This window comes from Blastomyces dermatitidis (assembly GCF_000003525.1).
Source record: "Blastomyces dermatitidis ER-3 genomic scaffold supercont1.7, whole genome shotgun sequence".
NCBI lineage: Eukaryota > Fungi > Ascomycota > Eurotiomycetes > Onygenales > Ajellomycetaceae > Blastomyces > Blastomyces dermatitidis.
Genome location: NW_025544780.1, coordinates 3,097,476 through 3,124,236, shown reverse-complemented (window position 1 = coordinate 3,124,236; position 26,761 = coordinate 3,097,476). Strand labels below are relative to the sequence as shown.

At 46.7% G+C, this 26,761-nt stretch overlaps 8 protein-coding genes across 9 annotated transcripts; 4 read left to right on the top strand and 4 right to left on the bottom strand.

The window, feature by feature from the left end:
* Window positions 1-302: 302 nt before the first annotated feature.
* On the top strand, window positions 303-1,864 carry BDCG_07016 (uncharacterized protein; the record flags this gene model as incomplete). Its single annotated transcript, XM_045422781.1, has 3 exons — window positions 303-1,110; window positions 1,173-1,351; window positions 1,427-1,864. The coding sequence occupies 3 exons, from the start codon at window positions 303-305 to the stop codon at window positions 1,862-1,864; spliced, it is 1,425 nt and encodes a 474-aa protein (XP_045278350.1).
* On the bottom strand, window positions 1,804-6,521 carry BDCG_07015 (peroxin-1). The gene is made up of 4 exons (XM_045422780.1): window positions 6,091-6,521; window positions 5,778-6,032; window positions 5,643-5,721; window positions 1,804-5,585 (listed from the first exon to the last, which is right to left on the bottom strand). The coding sequence occupies exons 1-4, from the start codon at window positions 6,205-6,207 to the stop codon at window positions 2,257-2,259; spliced, it is 3,780 nt and encodes a 1,259-aa protein (XP_045278349.1). The 5' UTR covers window positions 6,208-6,521; the 3' UTR covers window positions 1,804-2,256.
* Window positions 6,478-10,764, top strand: BDCG_07014 (minichromosome maintenance protein 7 (cell division control protein 47)). Its single transcript, XM_045422779.1, has 4 exons — window positions 6,478-6,989; window positions 7,051-7,181; window positions 7,259-9,179; window positions 9,260-10,764. The coding sequence occupies exons 1-4, from the start codon at window positions 6,684-6,686 to the stop codon at window positions 9,338-9,340; spliced, it is 2,439 nt and encodes an 812-aa protein (XP_045278348.1). The 5' UTR covers window positions 6,478-6,683; the 3' UTR covers window positions 9,341-10,764.
* A 2,618-nt stretch (window positions 10,765-13,382) lies between these two features.
* Window positions 13,383-21,359, top strand: BDCG_07013 (adhesin WI-1). Its single transcript, XM_045422778.1, has one exon. The coding sequence runs from the start codon at window positions 13,537-13,539 to the stop codon at window positions 17,050-17,052; it is 3,516 nt and encodes a 1,171-aa protein (XP_045278347.1). The 5' UTR covers window positions 13,383-13,536; the 3' UTR covers window positions 17,053-21,359.
* On the bottom strand, window positions 16,705-19,777 carry BDCG_07012 (phenylacetyl-CoA ligase). The gene is made up of 3 exons (XM_045422777.1): window positions 19,361-19,777; window positions 18,615-19,232; window positions 16,705-18,537 (listed from the first exon to the last, which is right to left on the bottom strand). The coding sequence occupies exons 1-3, from the start codon at window positions 19,458-19,460 to the stop codon at window positions 17,588-17,590; spliced, it is 1,668 nt and encodes a 555-aa protein (XP_045278346.1). The 5' UTR covers window positions 19,461-19,777; the 3' UTR covers window positions 16,705-17,587.
* On the bottom strand, window positions 19,921-21,640 carry BDCG_07011 (HCO3 protein; the record flags this gene model as incomplete). The annotated part of the gene is made up of 6 exons (XM_045422776.1): window positions 19,921-20,270; window positions 20,392-20,587; window positions 20,682-20,825; window positions 20,911-21,082; window positions 21,118-21,292; window positions 21,421-21,640. 6 exons carry the CDS (start codon window positions 21,638-21,640, stop codon window positions 19,921-19,923), a joined length of 1,257 nt encoding a protein of 418 aa, XP_045278345.1.
* Window positions 21,641-23,728: 2,088 nt separating this feature from the next.
* On the top strand, window positions 23,729-24,390 carry BDCG_07010 (SET domain-containing protein; the record flags this gene model as incomplete). The annotated part of the gene is made up of 3 exons (XM_045422775.1): window positions 23,729-23,809; window positions 24,139-24,258; window positions 24,322-24,390. The coding sequence occupies 3 exons, from the start codon at window positions 23,729-23,731 to the stop codon at window positions 24,388-24,390; spliced, it is 270 nt and encodes an 89-aa protein (XP_045278344.1).
* On the bottom strand, window positions 24,188-26,697 carry BDCG_07009. Of its 2 annotated transcripts, XM_045422774.1 has the most exons (6): window positions 26,390-26,697; window positions 26,134-26,250; window positions 25,952-26,028; window positions 25,798-25,857; window positions 25,086-25,641; window positions 24,188-24,995 (listed from the first exon to the last, which is right to left on the bottom strand). In XM_045422774.1, the coding sequence occupies exons 1-6, from the start codon at window positions 26,421-26,423 to the stop codon at window positions 24,655-24,657; spliced, it is 1,185 nt and encodes a 394-aa protein (XP_045281924.1). In that variant the 5' UTR covers window positions 26,424-26,697; the 3' UTR covers window positions 24,188-24,654. The 2 variants fall into 2 exon arrangements, with proteins under 2 accessions (XP_045281924.1, XP_045278343.1); XM_045422773.1 differs by having other exon boundaries at window positions 25,086-25,857.
* Between the last annotated feature and the right edge of the window lie 64 nt (window positions 26,698-26,761).

Below are 26,761 nucleotides of genomic sequence, written 5' to 3'. Positions count from 1 at the left end.
ATATTACACGACTACTGAGAGAAAGTCTGGCCTATTACACAACTATCACCATAATGTGTTGCAACACCGTCACTGCTGGGATCTGGCCACACCTGCGTGATCTTCCCCGCGCAAGTAATCGATAGTAACTATGGCTTTTCCCGTACAACTGAGATTTGACTTCCTGACCTCCGAAAGGAAAGGGTGGTCCTCGCCGTTGCAGCGTGGATAAAGAACTACTCTCTTTTCAGCCCCAGTTCCTCTTTTTTTTCCCGTTGGTAGTTGCGCATATACATATACCTTTACTAAAAACATACTTCAATATGGCAACTTCAATGATTCCATCGGGGGCTTCTTCATCTCACCCAAGGCAAACCCCCCGTCCCATCCCCCTCACCGCCCCGACAATACCAGAAAGACACGCATCACTACTCGCTCCCACAAGCCCAACTGCTCTTGAGCATAAACGAGCCAATTTAATCTTCCTCCCGTCAACAATGATACAACTTTGCGGCACAACTTCGAGCGTACCCGATATTCTCAAATTTAAACTCCAACAATGCCGCACGGAACTGGATTATTTCAGATGTTACCAGGACAGTCTCCGCCAGGCATTGGTCGAGAAGAAGCCCTTAAGCGAAAAGGATTATCTGGATGAAATGGTCTCCGTGGATCGTAGATGTCGCCCACTCGTCGAAGAATTCCGGATCCTTTCCCGTCAGCAAAGAGCTATGAAGCAGGACCTAGAAGATGAACTGGCCCCGAAGCGCCGTGGGGGGATAAAGGCTGATAAAGAGGCAGATGAGGCAGACGCGGACGATGACCAGCAACTACAAGCCCTTTCGCTGCTAGAGAGAGCATACGCGGCGGCTCTACATTCCAAGTCTATGTCTGACGAGATAACAGGAAGGCATGTGGGTCTCAGGCTGGCGAAGTTCCGTCGTGATGTTTTGGCGTATCACGCTGCATCGCGGCTGGAAGGAGGGGAGTACCAGATGTACTGTCATGTTACGGGCTGGTGGGAGGCAGGGAGTGTGAAAGTGACGCATCTTGTGCCGAGAGGGATGAGAGGAGATGAACTAGCGTATCTCTTCGGCGATAGTGATATGGCGGTAGAGGATCGCAAGAATGGTGAGAGGGAACAATCCGTAGGTATGGGATTTTTGCTAAAATAAATGGTGTTCATCTTTTAGGGATTACGCTACATGCGAAGATTGAAGAGGCAATGGATGCGGGAGCGATCGCTATAGTGCCAAACATGCCGGCGGAAAACGCAGCAACCCCAAGTGAGTGGAGATGTGTTTTGGCAAATGATTCGTACCGGGATCGTATTTTCAGTCGCGACTTGACAGGCCATGCGTCAAGATGGAACGTAAGTTCAACTGTTATCCTGAAGTGTATGCAATCGGCCATCTGATACATTCTGCTGCTGATACTACAACGGCAGGAACTGGATGGTAAGCCGCTGGCCTTCCTGACTAGCTCAAACCGACCCGCAACTCGATTCCTCTTCTTCCGTTTCATCATGACTTATCTCCAAGCCAAGATTCAGGGGAACGTAGAGTGGGCTGAAAAGATTGAGACGACCACTATATATGACTTGTGGCCGTTGTCGGGGTCAGGAGGGTACCTGGAAAAGGAAACTCTGCGATCCATTACACGGAATATTTCCGGTTTTGAACTTCCGGCTTCTTTATATGAGGAGTTGACGTTCGATGGAGAAAGCCCAGCGACGGATCCGGACTATGACACCGTTCTATCGATCCGGCTTCGTGAGGTGTTGATTAGTGGGATGAAAGGGTTGGGCATTAGGAACAATGAGAAGTTCGGGGATGAACTCAGATTGGTTGATGGGGCTGGGGAGTTGGAAACAGGAACGGAGTAAGGGTATATTTTATACTCATCAGGTTTTGGCTGGACAGTGGATTGGATTGTGTCAGTCAGTCAAGATGTAGGGATTATTGTGTAGCCGTATTAATTACTCAATTAGGGATTGGAATGTGCAATCATCATACCTGCCATCAAGTTGGTGGTGCTAGGGAAACAAAATACAAAAGAATTAGGCCTCAGTCCCAAGCTGAAAGAGAGAAGAAAAGCGCTATAAGCGATATGATATCCAAAACGAGTCTATCTCTAAGTCGACAACGAGTACAAAGAAATACAGCATCTGACTATCCTCCGTACACCAACAAGCAATGCAAGAACGTGGATATACAGCAGAAGTGAAGAAATGCTGTAATGATATATACAATACACAAAGACACGGCCAAAAAAGCATCACATCAAACTCGTCCTTCCTCCAATATCCCGTCCACCCTCGCCAGTAGGCATCTCCCCATTCCTCCCAACAACAAACTCTCTATAAATAGCCTCGAGGCGCTTACGCTCCACGTCACTAATCGAACAACGAGTGGTTGCGAGAGATCGTTCTATGTGCGGCCAGCAGATATGGATATCATTACTAGCGTCATTATACGCATCAGCGACGCCATTGGGACCGTTTGTGGCTGCATCAGCTGATGGATCCGATGCCTCCCGTTCCAGTTGGCGTTGGCGTCTGCGGTCTTGTTTAATCGCGTCGAGTCTCGCAGCCACGACAGCGGGGGGTGGTAGGGAGGGTGAGGTGTTGTTGGTTGGGCGATTCCGAGATGCTACCGCTGTGGCATGTTCGTCCGAGGAGTAGAGGAACTGTATGAAGGATTTACTGGCAGATTTTTCTGGGCCGGTGCTGGTGCCATTGACGCCTGGATTTACGCCGTTTGTAATTGCTTGTGCTTTCGATTTATTCTGTGGGCTAGTGGAGTCGGAGGATCGGTCGCCCAGCGCGTCGTGGATGGCTTCGAGATGTGCGTTGTAAACAACCGCCTGCAGGTCAGCGCCAGAGTATCCTTGAGTTCGATCTGCAATTTCCCCGACACGCTCCATCACTTCGTCGCTAAGTTTAAGCTGTTTGCTCAATGCCTGGATGATATCCACTCGATCTGAGTGGGAAGGTATGTCACACAGGAGTGACTTATCGAGGCGTCCGGGCCGGAGCAATGCGGGATCGATGAGGTCCGGTCGAGACGTAGCTGCCAGGACATATACCCCTGAAAGGCCTTCCGCTCCGTCCATCTGGGTAAGAAGCTGGTTGACCACTCTGTCAGTAACCCCGGTAGAGTCATGACCCCGCTTTGGCGCGATACTGTCAAATTCATCGAAGAAAAGAACGCAAGGCCTAGCAGCCTCCGCTCTCTCGAATAGGTCGCGGACGCTCTTTTCACTTGCACCGATATATTTGTTGAGGATCTCGGGACCCTTTACGCTGATGAAGTTAAGTCCGCATTCACCAGCCACCGCACTTGCGAGAAGTGTTTTCCCGCAGCCTGGGAACCCGTATAGCAAAAGACCAGAGCGTAGCCGGAGTGGGCATTGAGCAAATATTGGCGCATATGTTGTGGGATATTGCAAGGTTTCAAGGAGCGTTTTTCTAGTTTCATGCAGTCCTCCAATGGACGCAAAAGTGGTTGAAGAGGATGTCAGTGTGACGTTACGGAGAGAGGCGGGTGTGAAGCCCTTGAGTGCGCGAGCGAAATCTTCCGTGCCTAAGGTGATAGTCGTGGATGTGGATAACGTATCTTGAACCGAACGGATCAAGGCTTCGTTTCTTGCACGAGTAGTTAATAGGACGAGGTCGCCGGGCATGTATCCGTCTGTCTTCCCAGCTAAGTCAAGGAAATCTAGGTCTCGGCTAAGAACAAAACCATCAGATTGTCCCGTTGAACCTGGTCGGCTACCAGGATCTGAGGGGTCAAGCCAGGTGCCCTGGGTGGAAGAGCTTGGGCTCCTTACATGACCATTGGCCGCAGTCTGGAGCCCTGGAACTGGTTCGTCTGCTGCCATTAATTTTTCCAGCACCATTCTTCTCCCATCCTTGTTTGGCGCCTTCAAACTAACAATTTCCCGTACAACATGGCCTCCAACAATAACATTATTGAGGGACTCCTTCGCCTGTGCCGTTGCGAGTAAAACGACAGAAGAGCTGGCCGACCAAAATTCTCGAACAGTTGAACAGACAATCTCGCTAAGTTGGCGGCTCCTTCCGTTTTCACCGCCAACCTGAAGCTCAGTTTCTACCGGACAGAGACGATCCAGGTCATCTAAAATCACGATTGACTGGCCACCTTGCCTAGCACACCAGGATGCCGAGAGGAAAAGTCGATGGAATGTTTCCTTAATTGTAGAGATGCGTGTTTGATCTGTCGCCAGCTTGCGGCAACAGAAGTACGATACATTAAAAAGGTAATCCTCGCGTAATTTGTAGGCCAACAAGTGACATAAAGATGTTTTGCCAGCACCCAGCCCACCGGTGAGAAGAATCGAGGATGATCGAGTAAGGTTTGAGATACAGGTTTCGATAATTGGATCTATCCCCACCATCTTGGGTGCCTTGTCCGGGATCGGATCTGTCGAGGGAGCGGTCGAAGGGACCCCGTCCTGCGGTTTTGGTATTTCTGGCTGAATATCCAAGTTCGCTCTACATTCCGAGCCGAGCAGCCAGTCAAATGCTACCCTACCAGCCTCTGATTGCGGGTTTAAAGGAGGGTCGAAGCGAACAATTCCCCCTTCGAACTCGAAGGGCGGGGTTTGGTTGTCAAGTTTGGGCAAAATCATACCGTCGGTTACCGGGCCCGCTAAAATACCTGAATCAGAACCTAGACTGCCGTATAACAACTTGATTCGTTCACTCAAAGCATCCCGGTAAGCAGAAGAATCACCCCCAAATTTCAATCCATCCTTCTTCTTCGATGATTCAGATGTAAAAGGGAAAAGTTTAACTGATTTCAGTGAAGATTGCTGAATTTGGGGCGGAGCGGCCTCAACGCGAACAATTCCTCCGACCATTCCGTCGGATCCAAGCGCAGAGCAGAGACTGGATGAGAGAGCGACATGTTGGCAATCAGGACTCTCATCCCATGGGAGAACCCTGGCTACAATTTTCTTCGAGGGCTTTCCTGCATCGGAAGACTCCAGATCTTTTTGCTGCTGCTGTTGTTGTGGATCGATAGGTGGGAGTAATCCCGCCGGGGTAACAATTGAAACGCATGCCCACACTGTTCCACGGAACTCATTCTTCGAAAGGATGCCTCGATCAACCCATATCCTAAACCCTTCATTTTTCTGGGTCTCCGGATCCTCATCAAACCAATCCTGCGCAAGGCGCCGATCCACGCCTCGAAGATAAACTGCGCCACGCGACGCGGAATCGGAATGGCTACTTTTTGGGCGGACAGTGCTCCCACTGCTACGGCCGCTTACGCTCTTCCGACCGGCGCTGGTAGTGCTTCTATTTTCGCTGCGTGAATGCCTGTTGGATTTTGTGCGGACTTTTGGAGCAACTATAACTTCAGCATCGGGTGCGATTTTGGCAAATGGAGAGGTAGTTGGCACAGGTGGTGTCAGGGATGTGATGGTAATATTGGCCGTTGAGGTGGGTGACAGGTGTAAAGTGAGCGGATGGGAATGCGGCAGCTGCCCAGCTGTAGGACCGCTATAAGCAGGGTTTGGAAGGGCACGAATTTGAGACAGGAGATTAAGTTCTAGGAAGGTGGCATGCAATTCAATAACTATTGGTGGTTAGCTAGCGTTGCGTGGTTGGAGATCCGGGGAGCTCCAAGACCTACTCTCCCAATCAGCCGGTGTTAAAGGCTCAATATTGACGGTGTGCGCCACCGGGGGGTCGATGTGCAGTAACAGGCCGACCTATCGGGAAATTAGTAGAGTGATGTTAGATTTTTGGGCTTGTGCATGGTAATTACCCGCTGGCCATCACTCAAACCCAAAACTCTTGCGAAAGTAGAATCAAGTTCAACTGTCGGGATCTCCTGCTCCCTCGAGGAACCTCTTGCACCGCTTATTCCGTCTCTGCTGACTACAGGGGCAAGTCTTCGTTTACTTGGCATGCCTGTCCAGCCAACGAACGAGGATTTTTGCGACTGGCCGACATTCGAATGGGAATTCGATGCGCCAGAGGTGGGGCGATATTGAAGCTCGACAACGACATTTTGGGCAGGCTGCGAAACGAAAATCATTAGATTACTAGACGTAGAACCTGGCATTCAATATCCTTACCGTATCCGCGTTCACTAACAACGACACCAGCGACGGCGGCAAGTTAACAAGGCAGTTCTTGAGCGGCACAAGGGCTACCTCCGCGATGGTGGATGTCTTGCTGTTACCAGGAGCCATGGTGGACAATTATCAAAAATTGACCTTCCCCTCGATTATGCATTTATCAAGAATGAAGTACCCCCTAATGGAGCGGAAAAGAAGCTATAGCAAAAAGTTACAACCGTTGTAGCTGTTTAACCGGCATAGAAATTGAAATACTTGGGTGAAGTTGCTCCGACGTTTCTTCGGCTTTGTGACGAGCATGCGTTGCCGAGTGTCGGGCCGAGACATAATCCGTCCCGAACCACGCTAGTTCCAACATGGGTTAGGTGGTTCTTAAACGCGTCCGCGTCGCGTAAACGCGCTCTTCAACCTCTAATTCTTCAATTGCAACGAACTGCGGCAACCCAACAGAAACCATCCTCTGTTTCAACTACACTGGCGCTCTCTCAACTCGAATAAATTGCCGCTAAAGCCGCAGAAACCACTTTTCCCTCTTCGTATCTCCTACCTACTTCCGTTTTGTCCTTTTTTTCAGTAGTGAATCCTCCGCCATGGCACTACTCCAGTATCGCGCACCCGTCAAGTATGCGGTCCAGCAAGAGCTTTTCAAGGACTTCCTTGAGACTTTTAAGAGCTTCGAATCAGCTTCAGAGGCCGCGGCCACCGAAGCAATCGAAGGCCTTCATATTGACGGCGATGTCATGAGCGACGAGTACGATTTCATGGACGATGTCGATGGTCAACGCACAAGAACTACGCGATCAAAGGGACCGAAATTGAAGTATATGCAGATGCTGCAAGAAGTTGCGGATCGGACAAGGTCCAATATTCTTATAGAATTAGATGATCTAGACACAGTAGGATGCACTTTGGGCAATGTTCTCTCCATTAACCTTTCTAACACTGAGGTAATTATAGTATGTCAAATCCCTGCCCGATGGCCCTAATTCAAACATCCTCGACAACATCGAAGGTAATGCGAAGCGATACATTGATGTATTCTCTGATGCGGTTGACGAAATAATGCCCAAGGAGACCAGAGAAGTCTCGTGAGTTATATTCGTCTAATCTCGTTCTTGCGCCAAATTCGAGATAGAAGCATGCCTAAATTGAATTCTTTCCGCAGATTTAAAGATGACGTCCTTGATATAATCATGTCTCAACGAGAGCGAAGAAACGAAACAATGACCCTGGCAGCTGAAGCAGATCCCGATTCTGAAGCTGGCATGCCACCCTCAATTTTCCCTCCTGAACTGACTCGCCGCTATACCCTGACCTTCAAGCCATTGACCGCTTCAGGCTCGAGCACTGATCGAAGCAAGGCAATGGCCGTTCGCCATGTTCGTGGTGAACACCTTGGCCACCTTATTACTGTGCGAGGCATTACGACAAGAGTTTCAGACGTCAAGCCTGCGGTCAAAATAAACGCCTACTCTTGCGATCGTTGCGGATCAGAAGTTTTCCAACCTGTTGTCACAAAGCAATTTGCGCCCCTTTTTGAGTGCCCGTCTGTTGAATGCACACAGAATAACACCAAGGGCCAACTATTTCTTTCTACCAGGGCTTCAAAATTCATTCCATTCCAAGAAATTAAGATTCAGGAAATGGCAGATCAAGTTCCCGTTGGCCACATTCCGCGCACCCTAACGGTCTACTGTAATGGAAGTCTTGTACGACAAGTTAATCCTGGTGATGTGGTTGATATTTCTGGCATCTTCCTCCCGATACCTTACACTGGATTTAGGGCCATCAAAGCCGGCCTGCTTACAGATACTTATCTTGAAGCCCAGCACATAACCCAGCATAAAAAGGCCTATGAGAATCTTGTCCTGGACTCGCGAGCCCTCCAAAAAATTACTCAACATCAAAGTTCAGGAAACATGTACGAATACCTCTCGCGATCCATAGCACCTGAAATCTACGGTCATCTTGACGTGAAAAAGGCGCTGCTTCTACTTTTGATTGGAGGAGTCACCAAGGAGATGGGTGATGGAATGCGTATTCGTGGTGACATTAATATCTGTCTTATGGGTGATCCCGGTGTTGCCAAATCTCAGCTATTGAAATATATCACTAAGGTTGCTCCCCGCGGTGTTTATACTACTGGTCGCGGAAGTAGTGGTGTGGGCCTTACAGCAGCGGTGATGCGGGATCCAGTTACAGATGAGATGGTGCTAGAGGGGGGTGCTTTGGTCTTAGCGGACAATGGTATATGTTGTATTGACGAATTCGATAAAATGGACGATGGTGACCGGACTGCAATTCATGAGGTCATGGAACAGCAAACGATATCCATTTCCAAAGCGGGAATTTCAACCACTCTCAATGCTCGTACTTCAATTCTTGCAGCGGCCAATCCCCTCTATGGCCGATATAACCCGCGTATATCACCCGTTGAAAACATTAACCTCCCAGCGGCCCTTCTCTCTCGATTTGATGTCCTTTTCTTGATGCTGGATACTCCTTCTCGTGATGCTGATGAGGAGCTTGCTAACCACGTCGCATACGTTCATATGCACAACAAGCATCCCGAAACAGACGACAATAACGTGGTCTTCACACCCCACGAAGTCCGACAATATATCGCCAAAGCGCGTACCTTCCGCCCCAATGTCCCCAAGCGAGTATCCGAGTACATGGTTGGCTCCTACGTTCGGCTTCGCCAGGAACAAAAACGTGACGAGGCCAACAAAAAACAATTCTCACATACGTCTCCACGTACACTGCTAGGCATACTTCGTCTGTCACAAGCTCTTGCCCGCCTGCGATTCAGCGAGGAAGTAATCACAGAAGATGTGGATGAGGCCCTCCGTCTAACCGCGGTGAGCAAGGCGAGCTTATATCATGATTCCCAAGGAGGTGATGATCAGAGCCCCATGAGCAAGATCTACAATCTCATCAGGGGTATGCGAGAGAGTGGTGCCGCGGCCGTGGAAGATGGGAATGAAGGGGAGCTGAGCATGCGGAGAGTAAGAGAAAGGGTCCTCGCGAAGGGTTTCACGGATGATCAACTGAGCCAGACCATTGAGGAATATGCAAAGCTAAATGTGCGTTTTCTTGTTTCCCTTGCTCGCGTCCTTATTCTAGATCCCGTATTCTACTCACACTTCTCCTTCCCGCTTTCTAGGTCTGGCAAATTATTAGCAATGGAACGCGCCTCGTTTTTGTTGAGATCGACGATGACGACGAGATTATGAATATGATATGAGAGCATCGAATACACGTTTGTGGAAGAACAGCGGGGAAAAGCGGCACTTCTGTTATGGAGGAATATCCCCGAATGTTGTTCCTTGTAAATTTCGGTGTCACTGATATCACGTTTATACTAATGTATCTGATTTGTTCTATTTTGCTTCAAATGCTTCTCGTGTCACACGCAAGGTCAGGTATGCAATAGGTGTTGGTTTCTTTTATGAATATTGGCATGGGCGTTGTTGATACATGGCAGGAAGAATATTTTAAGAACGTCAAGAATTTTTTTTATATTTTATATTTTTTCTTTTTGCTTCTCACCCTTGAAGCTTAACCCCTGAAATTATTAGACCAAAATTTCATCATGCCAACTTCTTGCTAGATTTTTGAGTGGTTTCTTATCTGACATCAGTTTGCTGACTTGGCGGAATCTTAGAAAGCAGCTTTAACCAAGGGAATTGAGATGATGGCCTTGGTGGAGACAAAACGACTTCAACGACACACATCCTCTCAAATCACCACTATCTACCCCATACTACTCCATACATATGTATGTACTGATCTTGAACACCTATTTCAATAACTGTGGCATGAAAGAGGGAGATGAATCGACATTGATGATGGAGGACCTGATACGAAGGCGTGGCGTGTCTAACTGTTCCCACAATTCAACAATCGAAGAGCACAAGCCATTTATATCAGAGCACCATTTCAACAGGCATTTAGAACTTTTGTCCCACATCGCCAGAGAATACGAACAAGCGGCGGGATTTCAATATGGAACTTGAAAGAGCAGTGCTGCAAACCTCCGAGTCATGTGTGAAGGGGTTGGAAAAATCGTTCCGAATATTACCCCCGTCACGAGGGTTTGGCCTCAGCCGCGACGAGTTGCGGGAAATTGAAACGGAAGAAGAGTGCAGACAAAACCGGCCAACAAAAACGAAAAGCACTTTCCTGGAATGCGCGGCAAAGAAGAGCAAAACAAGTCCACATGAGCAGCTACATGTACTGTACATGTACATACAAATGGATGTATCGGTTATTCGGTCGTGAGATAGACCGCATACGCTGCATACATGAGCAAGTAGGCTTCGACGACTCGGTCCTTCCAAGACACGGGCATTGTTTGTCTTAAAACCATAAGGGAAAAGAAAACGCAAAAAATATAATGAAAAAGTATTCGACGTGCGCGTCGAGGAAAGGTTCCGTGTTACCCCGAAGGCTTCACTGGAAGCGAGATCGGTTGATACAAGGGCAGGCAGGCTCTCAATGACAGTACATGCCAACTTGCTAGGTTTCTGATGCTGTGAACAAAAAAGCCAATATGTAACTTATTGTGCCACACATTATTATTTACTCAAAATCCGGTGGACGCTTTGACGTTTCTGTTTTTCTTTTTCCTTTTCTTTTTCTTTTCTTTGTTTTCTTAGGTAAAAACATTGGTTTATTCGCACTAGATCGATTTCCGCTGCGTTGTTGAGATTTGGACTACTAAGCCCTTAAAGAAATAAGTTCATCGGGTTTAAAGATAGGTGTGTGGGTCACGTGGCCTCATATAGAGCATCCGGCCAACAAAAACAGTTTAATAACTGTCTGAGAAAAATTCTAGAAAAAAAATAAATGTAAAGCATTACGGAGTACGGAGTACATAGTTAACCAATTTATTATTATTTATTTAGTTCAATCAAACTCTGAGCAAAGTGGCTGAGTTTCCTGAGAAACCGCAAAATGTTAACAAGAGATCTCTCATCTCGATGCGAAAACCCCTTGGATTCGATAACTACGGAGGGTGCTATCAAAAGAATTGCGCCGGCAAAAGGCAGCTAGACAGTGCCACAAATCTTGGCAGAAATTGACACTGTAATTTATACTGAATATTTAGTTCTTGATTATTCATTATCTTCACTGCTATCTTTTTAATGTATAATCTGTCTGTCTGTCAATCTCATCTCACAGTCAGATGAGTATTCTATTTCTTCATCTACTCATACTGTCTTTCTTCTCTATATTCATTATCATCTTTCAACTCTATAATCTTTATTGATCATATTAAATTTTTGTAAGAATAGTATCTTTAATACTACTACTTTCTTGAGTTATTCAGCCAGATTTGAGAGTATCTCTAAGTCATTTATTATGAAGTATAATATGTGACAGTCCAGGATTAAATCCACATTCAATTGTATATTTATATATACAGTTGATTTGACTCTTTGAGATCTGGGTGATTTCCATGATTTCAGCATTTGACTTGTCAAAATAGGGTGATTTAAGAGCCACTATGAGAGCTCTTGTAGCCAGACAATCTCATATAAATAGAATGCGGGGTGATTAGAAGCTAAATATAATTACTCATTAAAACATAGTGGTATTTGTTAGCTGTATCAATTGAATCTGAGCGGCGCAATTCTTTTGATAGCGCCCTCCGTAACTTACAACAAGACACTAAGGGCCTGTTCGGTGCGTCCGTGTGTACTCGTTCTTTTTGTATGGATCTCCACTTTTTTTAAAAAGTACAGCCCCAATCTCATGACTGTTCAATGGGCAGAGTGTCTGTACTAATAATACAGCTGCTTTTTACAAAGTACAGATGAAAATGATCAGATGTTAGTGGATTGAGTGGCTGTACTTGTATCTCTTGTCAAGATCTTATGAATAAGCAGTATTTAACTTCAACAGTGTGTGATAGTGTAGAATAGCACTTTTAGAGGCAATATAGTGTAGAATAGTGTAGAATAGCATTCATAGTGAAGATAGTTAACTAATATTGATTAGAAGAAAGCTTATAAAAACACATTCTTTTTGAACAGAGTCCAGAGTCAGTTCAAAAAGAACACATTTTTGTGAGCTTCCTTTCTCCATCTCAGAGCAGTGGAATAGTGTGGTGGCACAACGCCGGCTTGCTACTAATAATTGGTAAATACACTATTTTTAATGAGATCCACTATTGCGTTCAAAAAGTACGGACGCACCGAACAGGCCCTAAAAACTGCATCCAGATTGCATGTCTCCACTTCCTTAAAATATTCGCAAGGATAGACCCTGGTCGAATATTCCAGACAAACTCAACCACTTCAACGACTTCACGAATTCACCACGACGCGTATTTTGCAAAAGAATTCTTAATTAACCACCATCAAGTCATAAAAACACAAAAACAGAAGTGGCTGGGTAGTTATACGCTACGGAGTAACTTCAAAAGGGTGAATCTGCTTGGCAAATGCCGTTGAAAGAGAGGATGGGTGCAAAATCCGCCTACTACTAACTATGTACTGTACTCCCTACCCCTGGCTACTTTTCTCAAGAGAGTACGGGTCGTATATTTCCTCTATGTCAGCTGAACCTGGAAGTATTGTGCTGCTGCACCTTGATTCATTCAAGACAACAGAGCCCAGGCGAAATCGAGAATCGGAAAATGTCAGAATTATTGTATTCACGCATTATCCAAGTTGCCAATTTTACCTCTCCTGCGCCTGCTTTACGGGTCAATGTTTAACTTTATGCCCTGACTTATGGAATCAGCAACCTAAGGTTGTCTTTTCATCCCCTTTTTCTCGCCCCTGAAAATTGTTTGTCTCTGCCCCGTTTTCGGTATTTTCCTCTACCGAGTGTTCAAGATATCGAAAATTTGAAGCTATGTATAGCCCTCTTATGTGACGACAGAGAAATGATCTAGGCTCGATTCAGATGTTTCGATAAGAGGCCAAGTTGCAGCTTTACCTTACTACCCCTATCCGATAATGTTCTACTCCAACTTCGTGCGATCTGAGAACATTCTGAACACGCTGTCCATTATTGATTCGGCACATTGTGTGGATAGACGTCATATATTGTTCCGTTTTGGCTTAGGCTCTTGCCAATGTTTCTGTTGTAGGTATCAGCTAGCCGGCTTGCGATGAGACAATGGACCGACTTTGAAAGTATCCTCCAGGAAGACGGCATACACTATGCTGGAGTGAGATTGGGACCTGGCCGCCGATAGGCTTGAGAAAGATATAAAGGATGCGGATGCGCTCTCGTCTTGCTCCTTTTTCTTCTATTCTCTCAAGCGCCCAGTCATTCGTTCATTTTTTAAGTCTAACTTTTACAAATACTTTTTTTTTTTTTAATTGCATGTTTTTTAACCGGAAAAGCTCTCCATTCATTCCCTAATCGACTCGCGATAATCCGATCTTTCCTAATTGCCCGGTTCCGGAGCTACCTACCGGGAGAATGCCGGACATCAAATCCGTTTCCTCCATCCTCCTCCTAGTCAGCTCCTCACTCGTCGCTGCCCACCCAGGAGGAGCACGCTACCCTCGCGACGACAAGTACCCCGTGAATGTCAAGTATAGCGAGCACTTCCGTCACCCCAAGTGTGACTGGCACCTCTGGGATCAGTGGTGCAATGGGGATGGTCACAAGCACTTCTATGACTGTGGCTGGGGCCTCACTCATCCTAATTATAACTACCGCCTCTGGAAATATTGGTGCGATACCAAGGTTCACTACAACTGTGAATTGGATGAGTCACATTTGAAGTATGACGCGGGGCTCTTTAAGTCATTGTGCACTGGACCTGGCAAGCACTTGTATGACTGTGACTGGCCCACATCACATGTGAGCTACAGCTGGTATCTCCATGACTACTTGTGTGGTAATGGTCATCACCCCTATGACTGTGAATTGGACTCCTCACATGAGGACTATAGCTGGCCACTCTGGTTTAAGTGGTGCAGTGGGCATGGCAGGCACTTCTACGACTGTAAGTGGGACAACGATCATGAAAAATATGACTGGCCTCTCTGGCAGTATTGGTGCGGGTCGCATGACAAGGACCCCTACAACTGCGAATGGGACTCTTCTCATGAGAAGTATGATTGGGAGCTCTGGAATAAATGGTGCAAGGACCCCTACAACTGCGAATGGGACTCTTCTCATGAGAAGTATGATTGGGAGCTCTGGAATAAATGGTGCAAGGACCCCTACAACTGCGAATGGGACTCTTCTCATGAGAAGTATGATTGGGAGCTCTGGAATAAGTGGTGCAAGGATTCCTACAACTGCGAATGGGACTCTTCTCATGAGAAGTATGATTGGGGGCTCTGGAATAAATGGTGCAAGGACTTCTACAACTGCGAATGGGACTCTTCTCATGAGAAGTATGATTGGGGGCTCTGGAATAAATGGTGCAAGGACCCTTACAACTGCGACTGGGACTCTTCTCATGAGAAGTTTGATTGGGGCCTCTGGAGTCATTGGTGCAATGACTATGACAAGTACCCCTACAACTGCGAATGGGACTCATCTCATAAGGAATATGACTTGACCCTCTGGAATCTTTGGTGCAGTAGTTATGACAAGGATCCCTACAAGTGTGACTGGGATCTCTGGAATCAGTTGTGCAGTGGGAATGGCCATCACTTCTATGACTGTGATTGGGACGTCTCATATCCAGGCTATGACTCGCATCTATGGGACCTCTTGTGCACTAATAACCCCTACAACTGTGAATGGGACTCTTCTCATGAGAAGTATGATTGGGACCTCTGGAATAAGTGGTGCAAGGACCCCTACAACTGTGACTGGGACTCTTCTCATGAGAAGTATGATTGGGAGCTCTGGGATAAGTGGTGCAAGGACCCCTACAACTGCGACTGGGACTCCTCTCATGAGAAGTATGATTGGGACCTCTGGAATAAGTGGTGCAAGGATCCCTACAACTGCGAATGGGACTCCTCTCATGAGAAGTATGATTGGGAGCTCTGGGATAAGTGGTGCAAGGATCTCTACAACTGCGAATGGGACTCTTCTCATGAGAAGTATGATTGGAAGCTCTGGGATAAGTGGTGCAAGGACTCCTACAACTGTGACTGGGACAAGTTTCATGAGAAGTATGATTGGGAGCTCTGGAATAAATGGTGCAAGGATCCCTACAACTGCGAATGGGACTCCTCTCATGAGAAGTATGATTGGGAGCTCTGGGATAAGTGGTGCAAGGATCCCTACAACTGCGAATGGGACTCTTCTCATGAGAAGTATGATTGGGAGCTCTGGGATAAGTGGTGCAAGGACTTCTACAACTGCGAATGGGACTCTTCTCATGAGAAGTATGATTGGGAGCTCTGGGATAAATGGTGCAAGGACTCCTACAACTGTGACTGGGACAAGTTTCATGAGAAGTATGATTGGGAGCTCTGGGATAAATGGTGCAAGGACTCCTACAACTGTGACTGGGACAAGTTTCATGAGAAGTATGATTGGGACCTCTGGAATAAGTGGTGCAAGGACTCCTACAACTGTGACTGGGACAAGTTTCATGAGAAGTATGATTGGGAGCTCTGGGATAAATGGTGCAAGGACTCCTACAACTGTGACTGGGACAAGTTTCATGAGAAGTATGATTGGAAGCTCTGGGATAAGTGGTGCAAGGACTTCTACAACTGCGAATGGGACTCCTCTCATGAGAAGTATGATTGGGAGCTCTGGGATAAGTGGTGCAAGGATCCCTACAACTGCGAATGGGACTCTTCTCATGAGAAGTATGATTGGGAGCTCTGGGATAAGTGGTGCAAGGACTTCTACAACTGTGACTGGGACAAGTTTCATGAGAAGTATGATTGGGACCTCTGGAATAAATGGTGCAAGGATCCCTACAACTGCGAATGGGACTCCTCTCATGAGAAGTATGATTGGGAGCTCTGGGATAAGTGGTGCAAGGATCCCTACAACTGCGAATGGGACTCTTCTCATGAGAAGTATGATTGGGAGCTCTGGAATAAATGGTGCAAGGACCCCTACAACTGCGAATGGGACTCTTCTCATGAGAAGTATGATTGGGAGCTCTGGGATAAGTGGTGCAAGGACTTCTACAACTGCGAATGGGACTCTTCTCATGAGAAGTATGATTGGGAGCTCTGGGATAAGTGGTGCAAGGACCCCTACAACTGCGAATGGGACTCTTCTCATGAGAAGTATGATTGGAAGCTCTGGGATAAGTGGTGCAAGGACTTCTACAACTGCGAATGGGACTCCTCTCATGAGAAGTATGATTGGGAGCTCTGGGATAAGTGGTGCAAGGATCCCTACAACTGCGAATGGGACTCTTCTCATGAGAAGTATGATTGGGAGCTCTGGGATAAGTGGTGCAAGGACTTCTACAACTGCGAATGGGACTCTTCTCATGAGAAGTATGATTGGAAGCTCTGGAATAAGTGGTGCAAGGACTTCTACAACTGCGAATGGGACTCTTCTCATGAGAAGTATGATTGGAAGCTCTGGAATAAGTGGTGCAAGGACTTCTACAACTGCGAATGGGACTCTTCTCATGAGAAGTATGATTGGAAGCTCTGGAATAAGTGGTGCAAGGACTTCTACAACTGCGAATGGGACTCTTCTCATGAGAAGTATGATTGGGAGCTCTGGAATAAGTGGTGCAACAAGCATGACGAGCACGACAAACACCCATGGTGCCCTGTCTGTGACCCCCTCTCAGGCGCAAATCGCTGTCATCCAACCACTTCCTGTATCGGCACAGGCCACTCCTACTACTGCGCCTGCCGCGCTGGCTACAAGTCTAGCCATTATAGCCATGATCACAAGAATTTCCGCCTGCCATTCCCAGGCTATGAATTTCTTGTTTTCACCCCCCCAGGTACCGAGTGCGATGTCCTTTGCGACGGTTACCCGCACAAGCCAGCCCATAAGCTTTGCAGCGAGGTTAAGGTTCATAATTATTGCGAGCCATGAGCGACCTTTGAAGGAAAGGGCAGAAAGAGGGAAATTTGGGGTGATTTTGGGGTACTTGAACAGATTTTCCTCGTTTTGAGGGAGGGAGAAAGCGAACATGTAATTTTGTAGATGGGTGGAAAGCTTCATCTGACCTCTGAACGAGGTCATTTTTTCCGTTTTATTATGGATAAATATTGATGAAGTTGGATAATAGGGAGACATCTTTTTGCAAAATTAATAGTTATATCTTAGTTAGATTTACTTTCTTAATTAGATACTTTAATATTTTTTGTGCCAGGCCTCTCGTTATTTCATTGTACGTACACGTGTTTGGGGAAGTTATCTTTAAATCCTTAAATAACTCGTATCATTCGATGAGAAAACACAAGAAGACGATGATACTTGATCTAGCTGTAGGGGGTACTGAATGAAGAATCTTTACTATCTAACAGCTGCACAGGGAACTTTGGGTCAAAAGCCAGCGGCCGAATTTGAAGTCGCCCGAAGGAGAGTCAAAAGAATGAAAAATCCAAACGAGAGCTAGACTGGCTTTTTATAGTTTCGCCTTCACCGGGCCGTCAGCATCTCCCTTCGCGCGCTCCTTCAGCACACGTCTCAAAATCTTGCCGCTAGCGCTTTTAGGAATCTCATCAATGAACTTCACTCCTCCACGCAGCCATTTATGCGGCGCCACTTTATCCGCAAGCCACTTCATGATCTTCTCCGCCTCTGCCGCAGCCTCGTTTCCTGCCACCTTGTCTTTCAACACAACATACGCGAGCGGCACCTCGGAGCCATGCTCTTCGCTCTCCATGCCAATGACAGCAACGTCGCTAATCGCCTCGTTCTTCACAAGAACGCCTTCAAGCTCTGCCGGCGCAACCTGGAAACCCTTGTACTTGATAAGCTCCTTGACGCGATCGGTGATGTATAGATTACCATGTTCATCCTGGTGTCCGACATCGCCCGTTCGGAACCAGCCGTCGGGCGAAAGACACTCAGCCGTCGCCGACGGGTTGTTCAGGTATCCCAGAAACACGTTGGGGCCGCGTATGTAGATCTCCCCCGTCTTCCCAATGGGTAGTTCGACGGGCTCGCTCCCGTCGTCGGGCGAAGTCATGTACTTGATTTCCTGGTTGGGTAGCAAGCGGCCTACTGAGCCGATGTATTTATCCCAATCAGCCCACGCCTGCGTGTGGGTTGTAGGGCTGGTCTCGCTAAGGCCGTAGCCCTGCTTGACACCCGTCTTGATGCGCGCGGACATGGCCTCCACGAGCTCGCGGCTGAGCGGGGCGGCGCCGCAGTTCAGCAGTCGTAGGGAAGAGAGATTGTATTTGTCGATGGCCGGGTGTTTGGCGAGGAGAACGACGACTGGGGGTACGACGTAGGAGAAGGTGATGCGGAAATTTTGGACGTGGGCGCACCACTTTTCGATGTCGAATTTGGACATGACGACCATGTGCACGCCGGTGTACATGGATTTGTGGATCAGACACGTCAGGCCTGGGTTTGTAAATCAGCTACTGCTGGGGGTGATGAAGAAATTTTTGTGGGGATTGAGGAGGAAGTTTCGTAATTACCGTATATGTGGAAGAATGGTAAAAACGCCAACACTTTATCGCTGTGCCAGGTCAGGTTGCCCGCTTCTCCTGCTGTAAACTGCATGATATTCGAAACAATATTCCGATGCGACAGCATCACCCCCTTGGGCACGCCCGTCGTGCCCGAACTAAATGACAGAAACGCCAGATCCTTCGCAGGGTCGATGCGTGTCTTGCGATATCTTGTAGCCTTAGATATATTCCGCACAGAGGTGAAATGCTTGAACTTCGCACTCGGATCCCGCGCATCACCCAGCAAGATGATACGGTTTTCCGGAATACCGGCCAGCTTCGCGGCGGCCTTGGCGGTTGGCACGAGCGCTAATTGGGTAGCGAGCGCTTTGGCTTTTATCCCCTTGAGCTGGAAGGCCAGCTCATCTACGGTATATGCTGGGTTGGCTGGGGAGACGATGCCGCCGGCCCAGTGGGTCCCCCATATTACGGGGGGCATGTCGATGCTGTTGGGCGAGATGATTGCTAGAACATCGCCCTTTTTCCAGTCCCAGGCAGCCTTGAGGCCCATTCCAAATTCAAGGGCTGTGGACTTCACCTGGGCATAGGTGTATGATCGGAGGGTGTCGGCATCCTGGAATATCACTACGCGTATACGTTACATTGGTAAGTTGATTAGTCAAGGCTATGTGTTGAAGCTCCAAGTGCTGTTGTTCTGTGCGATTTGGAGTGAAACATTCATAGCTGGCAAGAGCAAAGAAGAATCAACAAACCTTGGTCATCAGGGAAAGGCCGCTCCTTATTTTCAAACAGAAGAGTCCATAGATCGACATTTGGTATGTCTAACAAAGGATACGGTGATTTTGCCGGCATTATTGTTACTAGACTTTGACAGGAAAACAGACAACCGGAGACGTAAACACGCAAATATACTGCAGAAACCAGAAGGAATAGAAACAAATAGCCCAATAGACGTAAGGAATGTGGTTTAGCAACGTGAGAGCGAAAACAAACCCCGTGTTGAGGTTGGATGCGAAGAACGATGAAGAAGGGATTCGCAGTTAGGGTTTCGGCAATTCCTAGGGCCTTTTTGCGGGGAGCGTTGGCCGATCCCGAAGCTAACCTTGTTCGGGCCGGGTTAGTTAATCTGCCGAGGCATCTTCCAGCCCGATATCAACACCGATAAACATGTCTAGACTGAGTTAATATCTCTTTGCATTGAGTGAGTTATTACGGAGCACAGATTATGGCAAACATTTGGGTTATCATTGTTGTAGAGACTTAATTGTGCAACTTTCCGAGCTATAATTATAACTATGGGCGCACCACCTTATCATCCATCACCTCCAGTTCCTTCAGGGCGAACCATTTGGGCATCAGCGCGGCATGCATGGGTATTATAAGGCATATGAGGACGGGAAAATCTGGATATCCACAAATAAGCTACTGCTCTTCTGCTCGCAGGAGATCGGGGTTGGCTGATGGGGGGAGAGCACTCACCGATGGCCGCGATGGTCTGTGAAACGGCAACGCAGAATAGCACACCGAAAAGCTGAAGCCCAATATACAACGCTATTTTCCATCTCCTAACAGTGAGCATCCGCTCGTCACGCTGGATGAACCTATTTTCCTTGAAAAGGAAAACCAGCTTTTCTACAATTCCATTGGATTCGATAGATCCCACTAAGAAAAAGAACATATTAGCAAGTGATGTGATTTCGTGAAAGTTCTGTTATAAAGAATATGGAAAAACAACTTACACCAACGACAAAGAAGACCCCAGCAAAAGCCGCCGCGGGCATACTATGCAAGACGACAAGTAAAGGTCCAGTCATGGTTCCGATCAATGCCAGGCCCGTGAAGAAGTGAGAAACCCGCTGCTCGACCACTGCAGTAGCTTTCACGATGGGTCTCCTGACTTCTGCGCCCTCGCCCTCAGAGGTGGATATTTTGACCATGTCCGTTTCGTAAATAGTCAGGGAATCCGTATGTAGCGGTGCCTATATCCATGATTATGATTATCACCTGTTAGCATTATCAAGGAAAAGGAAACGCAATGCGAGTAATTTTGATGATATGTAAAATTAGTTTTACCTGAGGAACGAGCCCGTTGGGCATTGAAAGACCTAAGATACCGGCAACAAAGGTTGTGCAGCCAAGGAGAAAGAAATCCCAGTGGAAGCCTCCTGAGTTTTTCAACAGGAACTGCCGAGATTGGGAGGTCAAGCTGCTGATGTTCTGTAGCACGTAAAGGTGCATAATCGAAGTAAAAGAGAAACATTGTTAAAAACCTGAAGGGGATAGCGACAAAGATCCATTTGACGTCCAGTTCCCAGAAGTCTATCAACCTGCTACGAGGTTGGGTAGGATGAAAGGCCTTTGTAATGGGTACTTTGCCTATATTTGCCTCTCTCAAATGTCCTGGGATATGCGCAAAGCTAACCCAAAAGATTTTGGCTTTCTGGAAAAGGATATTAGTCCCTGGTTTCCGTGTACTGATAAAAATAAGATAGGTCCAATAAATGCTCACCGAGTAAGCGTAGTTGTCCAAAAAGCGCCTGAAGGAAGGTTGAAAATTGTGTTCGATCCTAATTTCTCCAGCACATAGATGGTGGCGAAGTATAGAATGGCGAATGTGCAATTGAGGTATCCATCAATGCTGCCTCGAGAAGAAAACTCGCTGACAAGTTCTTCCACGCCCTTGACTAAATAGAGAGAACACTCAGCATCCCCTAATTATGAAAGAGCTAAAATAAAACAAGTTAAAAATAGAAATTTATCAGAGCTTCATAATCATATAGATAATACCAATATTACATCCCAAACGACTCACTAGAGAATACGGTTACGTAGCGCATATAATCGCACGTATTCCAAATCGCCGTGAGCCAATGGAAGATAGGGGCCCAGATAGCAGTCCAGCAGATGAACTGTGGGTAAATGGAGACATCGTACCGGGCAATGATGTCGTATATGGTATCGTTGAAGAGTGAAATCAGGCCAGTAATGCCGCCGATAGTAAGGGGCTGAGCACCCAAGATGCTGAACAACATGGTGGCCAGAGCGGATGAGAACAAAGCCTCGTTGACACCAAAGAATTCACTGGTTCAATGGTACATGTCTAAGGTGTAGGCTAGAGCAGGGAGGAGGCTGGTTGCATTTTGTTAGCCGTACATTTATTTGATCCATTTTTGCTATATATATATATATAGATGTAGATATATGTATATCAAAGAGGCTAGCGAAGAGCAGCCACCATGCAATATGTAAAGGCATCCGTGATAGCGTCTTCGAATATTATGATACATGCCCCATCCGGGTTCTCATGGGACGGAATCTCCTCCACCCCTTGGTTCTTCGAGGTGGACGACATGGTGTGAGGGGGAGGAAAGGAAAAGTTCTATTTGCGCTTTAAAGAAAGGAAAACGAGATAACCATGAGATAGAAGATTAGGAGGAGAAATAGGGGATAAGATTCGCCAGGTATGACCTCAATCTATAGAATGTTTAGAAGACGGGAGCGAGAATATAAATAGTATTGAGGGGGGGGAACAATGAAATTTACAATTTAAAATTAAATAGATTAAATATTTATTCGCCCAACCCTAGCAACTCGCCTCCCAGATCCCGCAAAGGAGCTTGATGTCAGTAAATAGTTAAATATATGGGGAAAGACAATCTGTCTCTAGCAACCGCGCGTTTATTATCTATTTAGGTGGGTATTTAGCCCAACCTAAGGGCCCATTGATGCGTGTACAGTGTACGGAGTACAGTGAGTGCATCTGCATTTCGGAATAAATAGTCCTAATATGGGGATTTTCCAGTTCCCAGCATCAACAATATGGAAATCCGGCCATGTTTGATCGATATCGAGGTTCTAGTTCGTTCTTCTGTCTATTATTATCTATCCTAGATCTACTCAAGTGCTAAATGTATATTATGACCTTTATTATGGATATTTATATTATTTATTTAACTAACTAGCCTCTGATGCAAGAGCTAAATAAATAACAGACCAGCCAAGCTAACCATCTTTTCTTCTCCTCCCATTCCTTTATACATCTTCAGTGATAAATAAGAGATATTTAGTTATTGTATACTTGTTCCACACATATTACCCCCCCCTACTGTCAAATCTGTATGGACTTCCCATTGCCTCTCGGTTGCTGATGGAAGATGGATCGCGTATCTCCCTCGCTGGCTATCACCGCTAGCTGCTCGAGCTAAATATGTCGGCTGCTGAGAAACAATAATATTGTGGGCGGCCTGAAAGATGTCCTGTCCCGAGCTCCCAACGGGGTTCAAATGTCTTCCTCAAGATTGAAGGGAGCTTGTGCACGTCTCCAGAGACTGCAACATTACCCAATAATGAATGACCCATCTTGCCGGTGGTAGCAAATTTCTATTGGTGAGAGAGCCTTGCATCTATCCATTTCATTCTACTTAGCTCCTCCCTCTCAGTGTAACCTGCTATTCAAAAAGACTAACAATGCCGCCAGATAAATACGTCGATCTGAGCAGCCATGACGCTGCAAATTCCCCAACTACAATCTCGACCAGAAGACGGCACTCGTGAGGAATTCCTAAACACCTCCAGTCTTTCTTCTTCTTCTTCTTCTTCTTTTTCTTTTTTAAAAATCTAATCGACTCAAAGATCCAGCTGACTCCTTCTACGGATTCATTTTCCAATCACCCACTCACTCACGCCCGACTCCTCAGATAGCGGCGCTCAAGCTTGAGAGGTAATCAAAGTCCGCAACCGAGGTTCGCATGGAGGCCATCAAAGAGGCTTGTTCTATTCTCCAGTGAAGGAGAAAGAGTTAAGAAATAAACTGTGGGAAATGGGATCTTCTTTGAGATCTCCTTTCCTTTACGTTGCATGATATATATATATATATATATAAAGAAAAGAAAAAAAGAAAAAAAGAAAAATTAGATATCTAATTTCCCATGTGTAGTAGTGCAATATGGCGCGGCTATAGGGAGAATCAAGGACGCCGGAGGCTGGGCAAGCCTGGCTTTTGCCAGCTCAGGGGTCTACAGATTCTGCAAGTATCGCACTGGATTTGATGATGCATTTAGCTCTTGACTGCAGCAGCTACGAGATAGTTTTGAAGTGGCGGCGGAGACCGTTGACTCGGAATGGCGCCAACATCTCGAAGTCATTGGACAAAACTCGCGCTTACACGAATGGGTGGTAACGGAGAACGGGACATCAGTCTTGTCCCTCTCTGTAACGTACCCTCATATTCCGGGAGATTTTATTTTTTTCAATTTATCGACGAGTCCACATGGGACAGAGATATCTTTGGCGACGAAGACCCACGTTGAGTACTAGATATATGGATCTGCATACTTTCCGGCAATGCCATCTGTATCAATCTGATAACGTGCAGGTCAATCGCTGCAGTATACGGCAACCCCAGATCTTCCTCCGCCGCTACAGATTTTTCAAACCAAAAATGGGAAGAATAATGGCGTGCTTACGCGATGTGTATTGAAATCCCGTTCATCAGTCCAACTTAATCTTTTGTATTAATTTGTCCCACCAGGATCTTGAACGTCGAACTACCATTGGCGAATACGTCGGCTATATTACGACCGGGATCGAAGGCATGGACGTGATGGTAGCAGATTCACAAGAACGGCCGTACCAAATATATCAAGGCCACGTGGGTTTGTTTTTCTTTCATATTCTCTGCTTGTTGGTGGACCTTGGCTAAGCCTTTTCTCAGGCAATCCTACGAGATTCGTTAACCACTCCTGCCGCCCAGACTGCCAGTTTCAAAGATTCTACTGGCTAGGTATTGAAAAGGATTATCATTGTTTCTCGCGGTGTCGCTGCTGACACTGAGCTTACTGTCGACTACTCTAACCACTACTGGGAGCAGCTTGACAAGAAATGCCTATGTGGTGAAGCTTGTTGCCGCTACTCCAGATCGGGCAGCGGATTAGAATAATATTTCTTTTTATTACGTTCAATATTCTCCATACGTACATACATCATGAAGGCCCCACCATATACTGTGCAGGAAAAATACGAGCGTTCGCAATCGCGCCCTTCAAAATCACGGAACATAATCTGGTGCCTGTTCATTTTCAGCGGCCAGAGTAACCGCGGTAGATTGCGATTCACTTCGCAGCGTCAGTGTTTCATCGGACGATGCAAGTTCGGAGTCTCCTAATTCGCTCTCATCCGACAATGGAATCTGGCCGTCCCCTCTATAGATGATCTGAAGTGGTACCTCCAGCTCCAGGGTCCCGTGATAAACCCTCTCCAGACGAAAAGCGATGCGAACACTGTACCGCCGTGATACCAAAGCCGAGCTAAACGTGGGAGCTGGGCGTTTGCCATTCGCATATGTGAAAATGAGTGTTGCTTTCGTTTCCCATACCCGTCTTTCCTGATCTATTGTGCGGACGTAATGGGAAACAAGTGTCAGCAAACCATTTCGTTCGATTTTCTTTCTGAAAGAGAAAAAAAAAAGACTATATTTACCCGAAATTCCCCCATCCTCCTCTTTCCATCTACTTCTCACCCACGGCGAAAACTTCAGCTTCCGCAACTGCTCATAGATGATCTCCGTGTCCTTCGCCATTAACGGCGACGTCAATAGGTCACGGGTGGCCGGCAGCCGTCGTTGGGGCTCAACAGAAATGAAGGTCATCTGCTTCAACTTTAAAGAAACCGCACCAAAATCCGGAGTTGGCGGCGACATCGACTCGCACTTGCTCCTTTCTCGCGACTCGCGAAACCTTAACACCAAATGGATGGCAGTTGATGCCCCGTTCTTTTTCCTACTCATCTCAAGCGGCGCCGGCTCCATCGTTTCTACAGACAATTGGCCCAGTCGTCGGAAGAGCATCGCAGTCCTAAGCACGGCCGATCGCGACAGTGCGTAATCGCCCGGGAAATCGCTCGTACATGATGGCGGTTGCGGTTCCTGCGTTGGAAACAGCATGACATGTCGGAACGTCCCCGTCGTCGTGCTACCGTTGCGCATGAGATATGCATGCAGCGTATATGCGATTCTGCAGTCGGCACGTTGGCTACTCTGTGCGGTCGAAATTGACGGGGTGGTGAGACTTCTGCTGTCGACATCGACTAGGAGGGAAGGCGGAAGCGGGTGGACCATGTCTGTGGATGAAGCGCCGCCGCTTTTGGGGATGAGGATGTGGCTGGGGATGGTGAAGTGGAATGGGAACCTTACTGTTCCTTGGTCATCTGGCTGGTGGTTTCTTTTCTGCAGTGAGGTTTGCATGTGGATGAGCTTTATTTATTTTCACGTATCGTGAGTGTCACAGTGTCAGTCGGTCACAGTTATTGCCCTGGATAAGGGGGTTGTGAGGATCTGGGGTAACTACCTTCTGTTTCATTTCCATGCGGCTGCCCTGTGCGGATGACCATATTGCTGCACTGATGAGAGAGCTGCGTATCGTGCCTAATTAATGTCATGCGTTAGGATTATTCTGTCTCAGTTATATACCATCCCATCCATCCGCCTCGTTATGCGGCGGGAAAATGAATAAGAAAACAGAGAACAAACCTTCCAGGATAATCCTCACGGAATCAAACTGCGCACTGTCACAGCTGTAAACGACGACTTTCCCTGCCACGCCATTGTCGTTGAGGAATAACAGGGGGCCGTGGAGATTTCGGGAACCTAATAGCAGTAGTCAGCAGTGTCTTTATTAACGCCTGTACTGTGCATTCGGTCAATGGAAGTTGACTAAAGGGTTTGAACCCTGGGGGGGGAGGGGGTTTGGTGGTTGGCTGGGGTTCTTCTTTGTATCGTTTCTTACTGTCAAGTTGTATACTGATGTTGATGGCCGTCATTCGGATGTGTTTTATAGTATTTTGGCGATTTATTTTATTTTTGAGGGTGGGTGGGAACTGGGCAAACTCCCAAAGATTACATATAGGGATAGGAGGAGTACCTGGCTAGTTGTGTGTTGCAAGATTGTGATCAAGCGGAAAAGCGAGGTTTCTCATAGAAAGAGAAACCCCATGAGTGTATATATATATATGTATATATATTATTATAATTAGTATTAGTATTATTATTTATTAATATTTGTTGCTGGTAGTGAATGAGGGAGAGAAATACAAAAAAAAAAAAAAAAAAAAAAAAAAAGCGGAGGCCAGGAAAGTTATAAGTTATTGTCTAAACCTCC

Bases quoted from the DNA above. Each gene is read 5' to 3' on its own strand.
- BDCG_07013 (XM_045422778.1), top strand. From the start codon at position 13,537: ATGCCGGACATCAAATCCGTTTCCTCCATCCTCCTCCTAGTCAGCTCC.
- BDCG_07012 (XM_045422777.1), bottom strand. From the start codon at position 19,460: ATGCCGGCAAAATCACCGTATCCTTTGTTAGACATACCAAATGTCGAT. The intron at 19,233-19,360 runs GTTTGTTGATTC...GTATACGCGTAG, and splicing joins GCCTTTCCCTGATGACCAAG to TGATATTCCAGGATGCCGAC. The intron at 18,538-18,614 runs GTAATTACGAAA...TTACAAACCCAG, and splicing joins ACCATTCTTCCACATATACG to GCCTGACGTGTCTGATCCAC.
- BDCG_07009 (XM_045422773.1), bottom strand. From the start codon at position 26,423: ATGACGGCCATCAACATCAGTATACAACTTGACA. The intron at 26,029-26,133 runs GTTTGTTCTCTG...GACATTAATTAG, and splicing joins CGTGAGGATTATCCTGGAAG to GCACGATACGCAGCTCTCTC. The intron at 25,858-25,951 runs GTAGTTACCCCA...AAATAAATAAAG, and splicing joins GCATGGAAATGAAACAGAAG to CTCATCCACATGCAAACCTC.
- BDCG_07015 (XM_045422780.1), bottom strand. From the start codon at position 6,207: ATGGCTCCTGGTAACAGCAAGACATCCACCATCGCGGAGGTAGCCCTT. The intron at 5,722-5,777 runs GTAATTACCATG...ATTTCCCGATAG, and splicing joins GTTTGAGTGATGGCCAGCGG to GTCGGCCTGTTACTGCACAT. The intron at 5,586-5,642 runs GTAGGTCTTGGA...AACCACCAATAG, and splicing joins AACACCGGCTGATTGGGAGA to TTATTGAATTGCATGCCACC.
- BDCG_07014 (XM_045422779.1), top strand. From the start codon at position 6,684: ATGGCACTACTCCAGTATCGCGCACCCGTCAAGTATGCGGTCCAGCAA. The intron at 6,990-7,050 runs GTAGGATGCACT...AGGTAATTATAG, and splicing joins AATTAGATGATCTAGACACA to TATGTCAAATCCCTGCCCGA. The intron at 7,182-7,258 runs GTGAGTTATATT...TTCTTTCCGCAG, and splicing joins AAGGAGACCAGAGAAGTCTC to ATTTAAAGATGACGTCCTTG.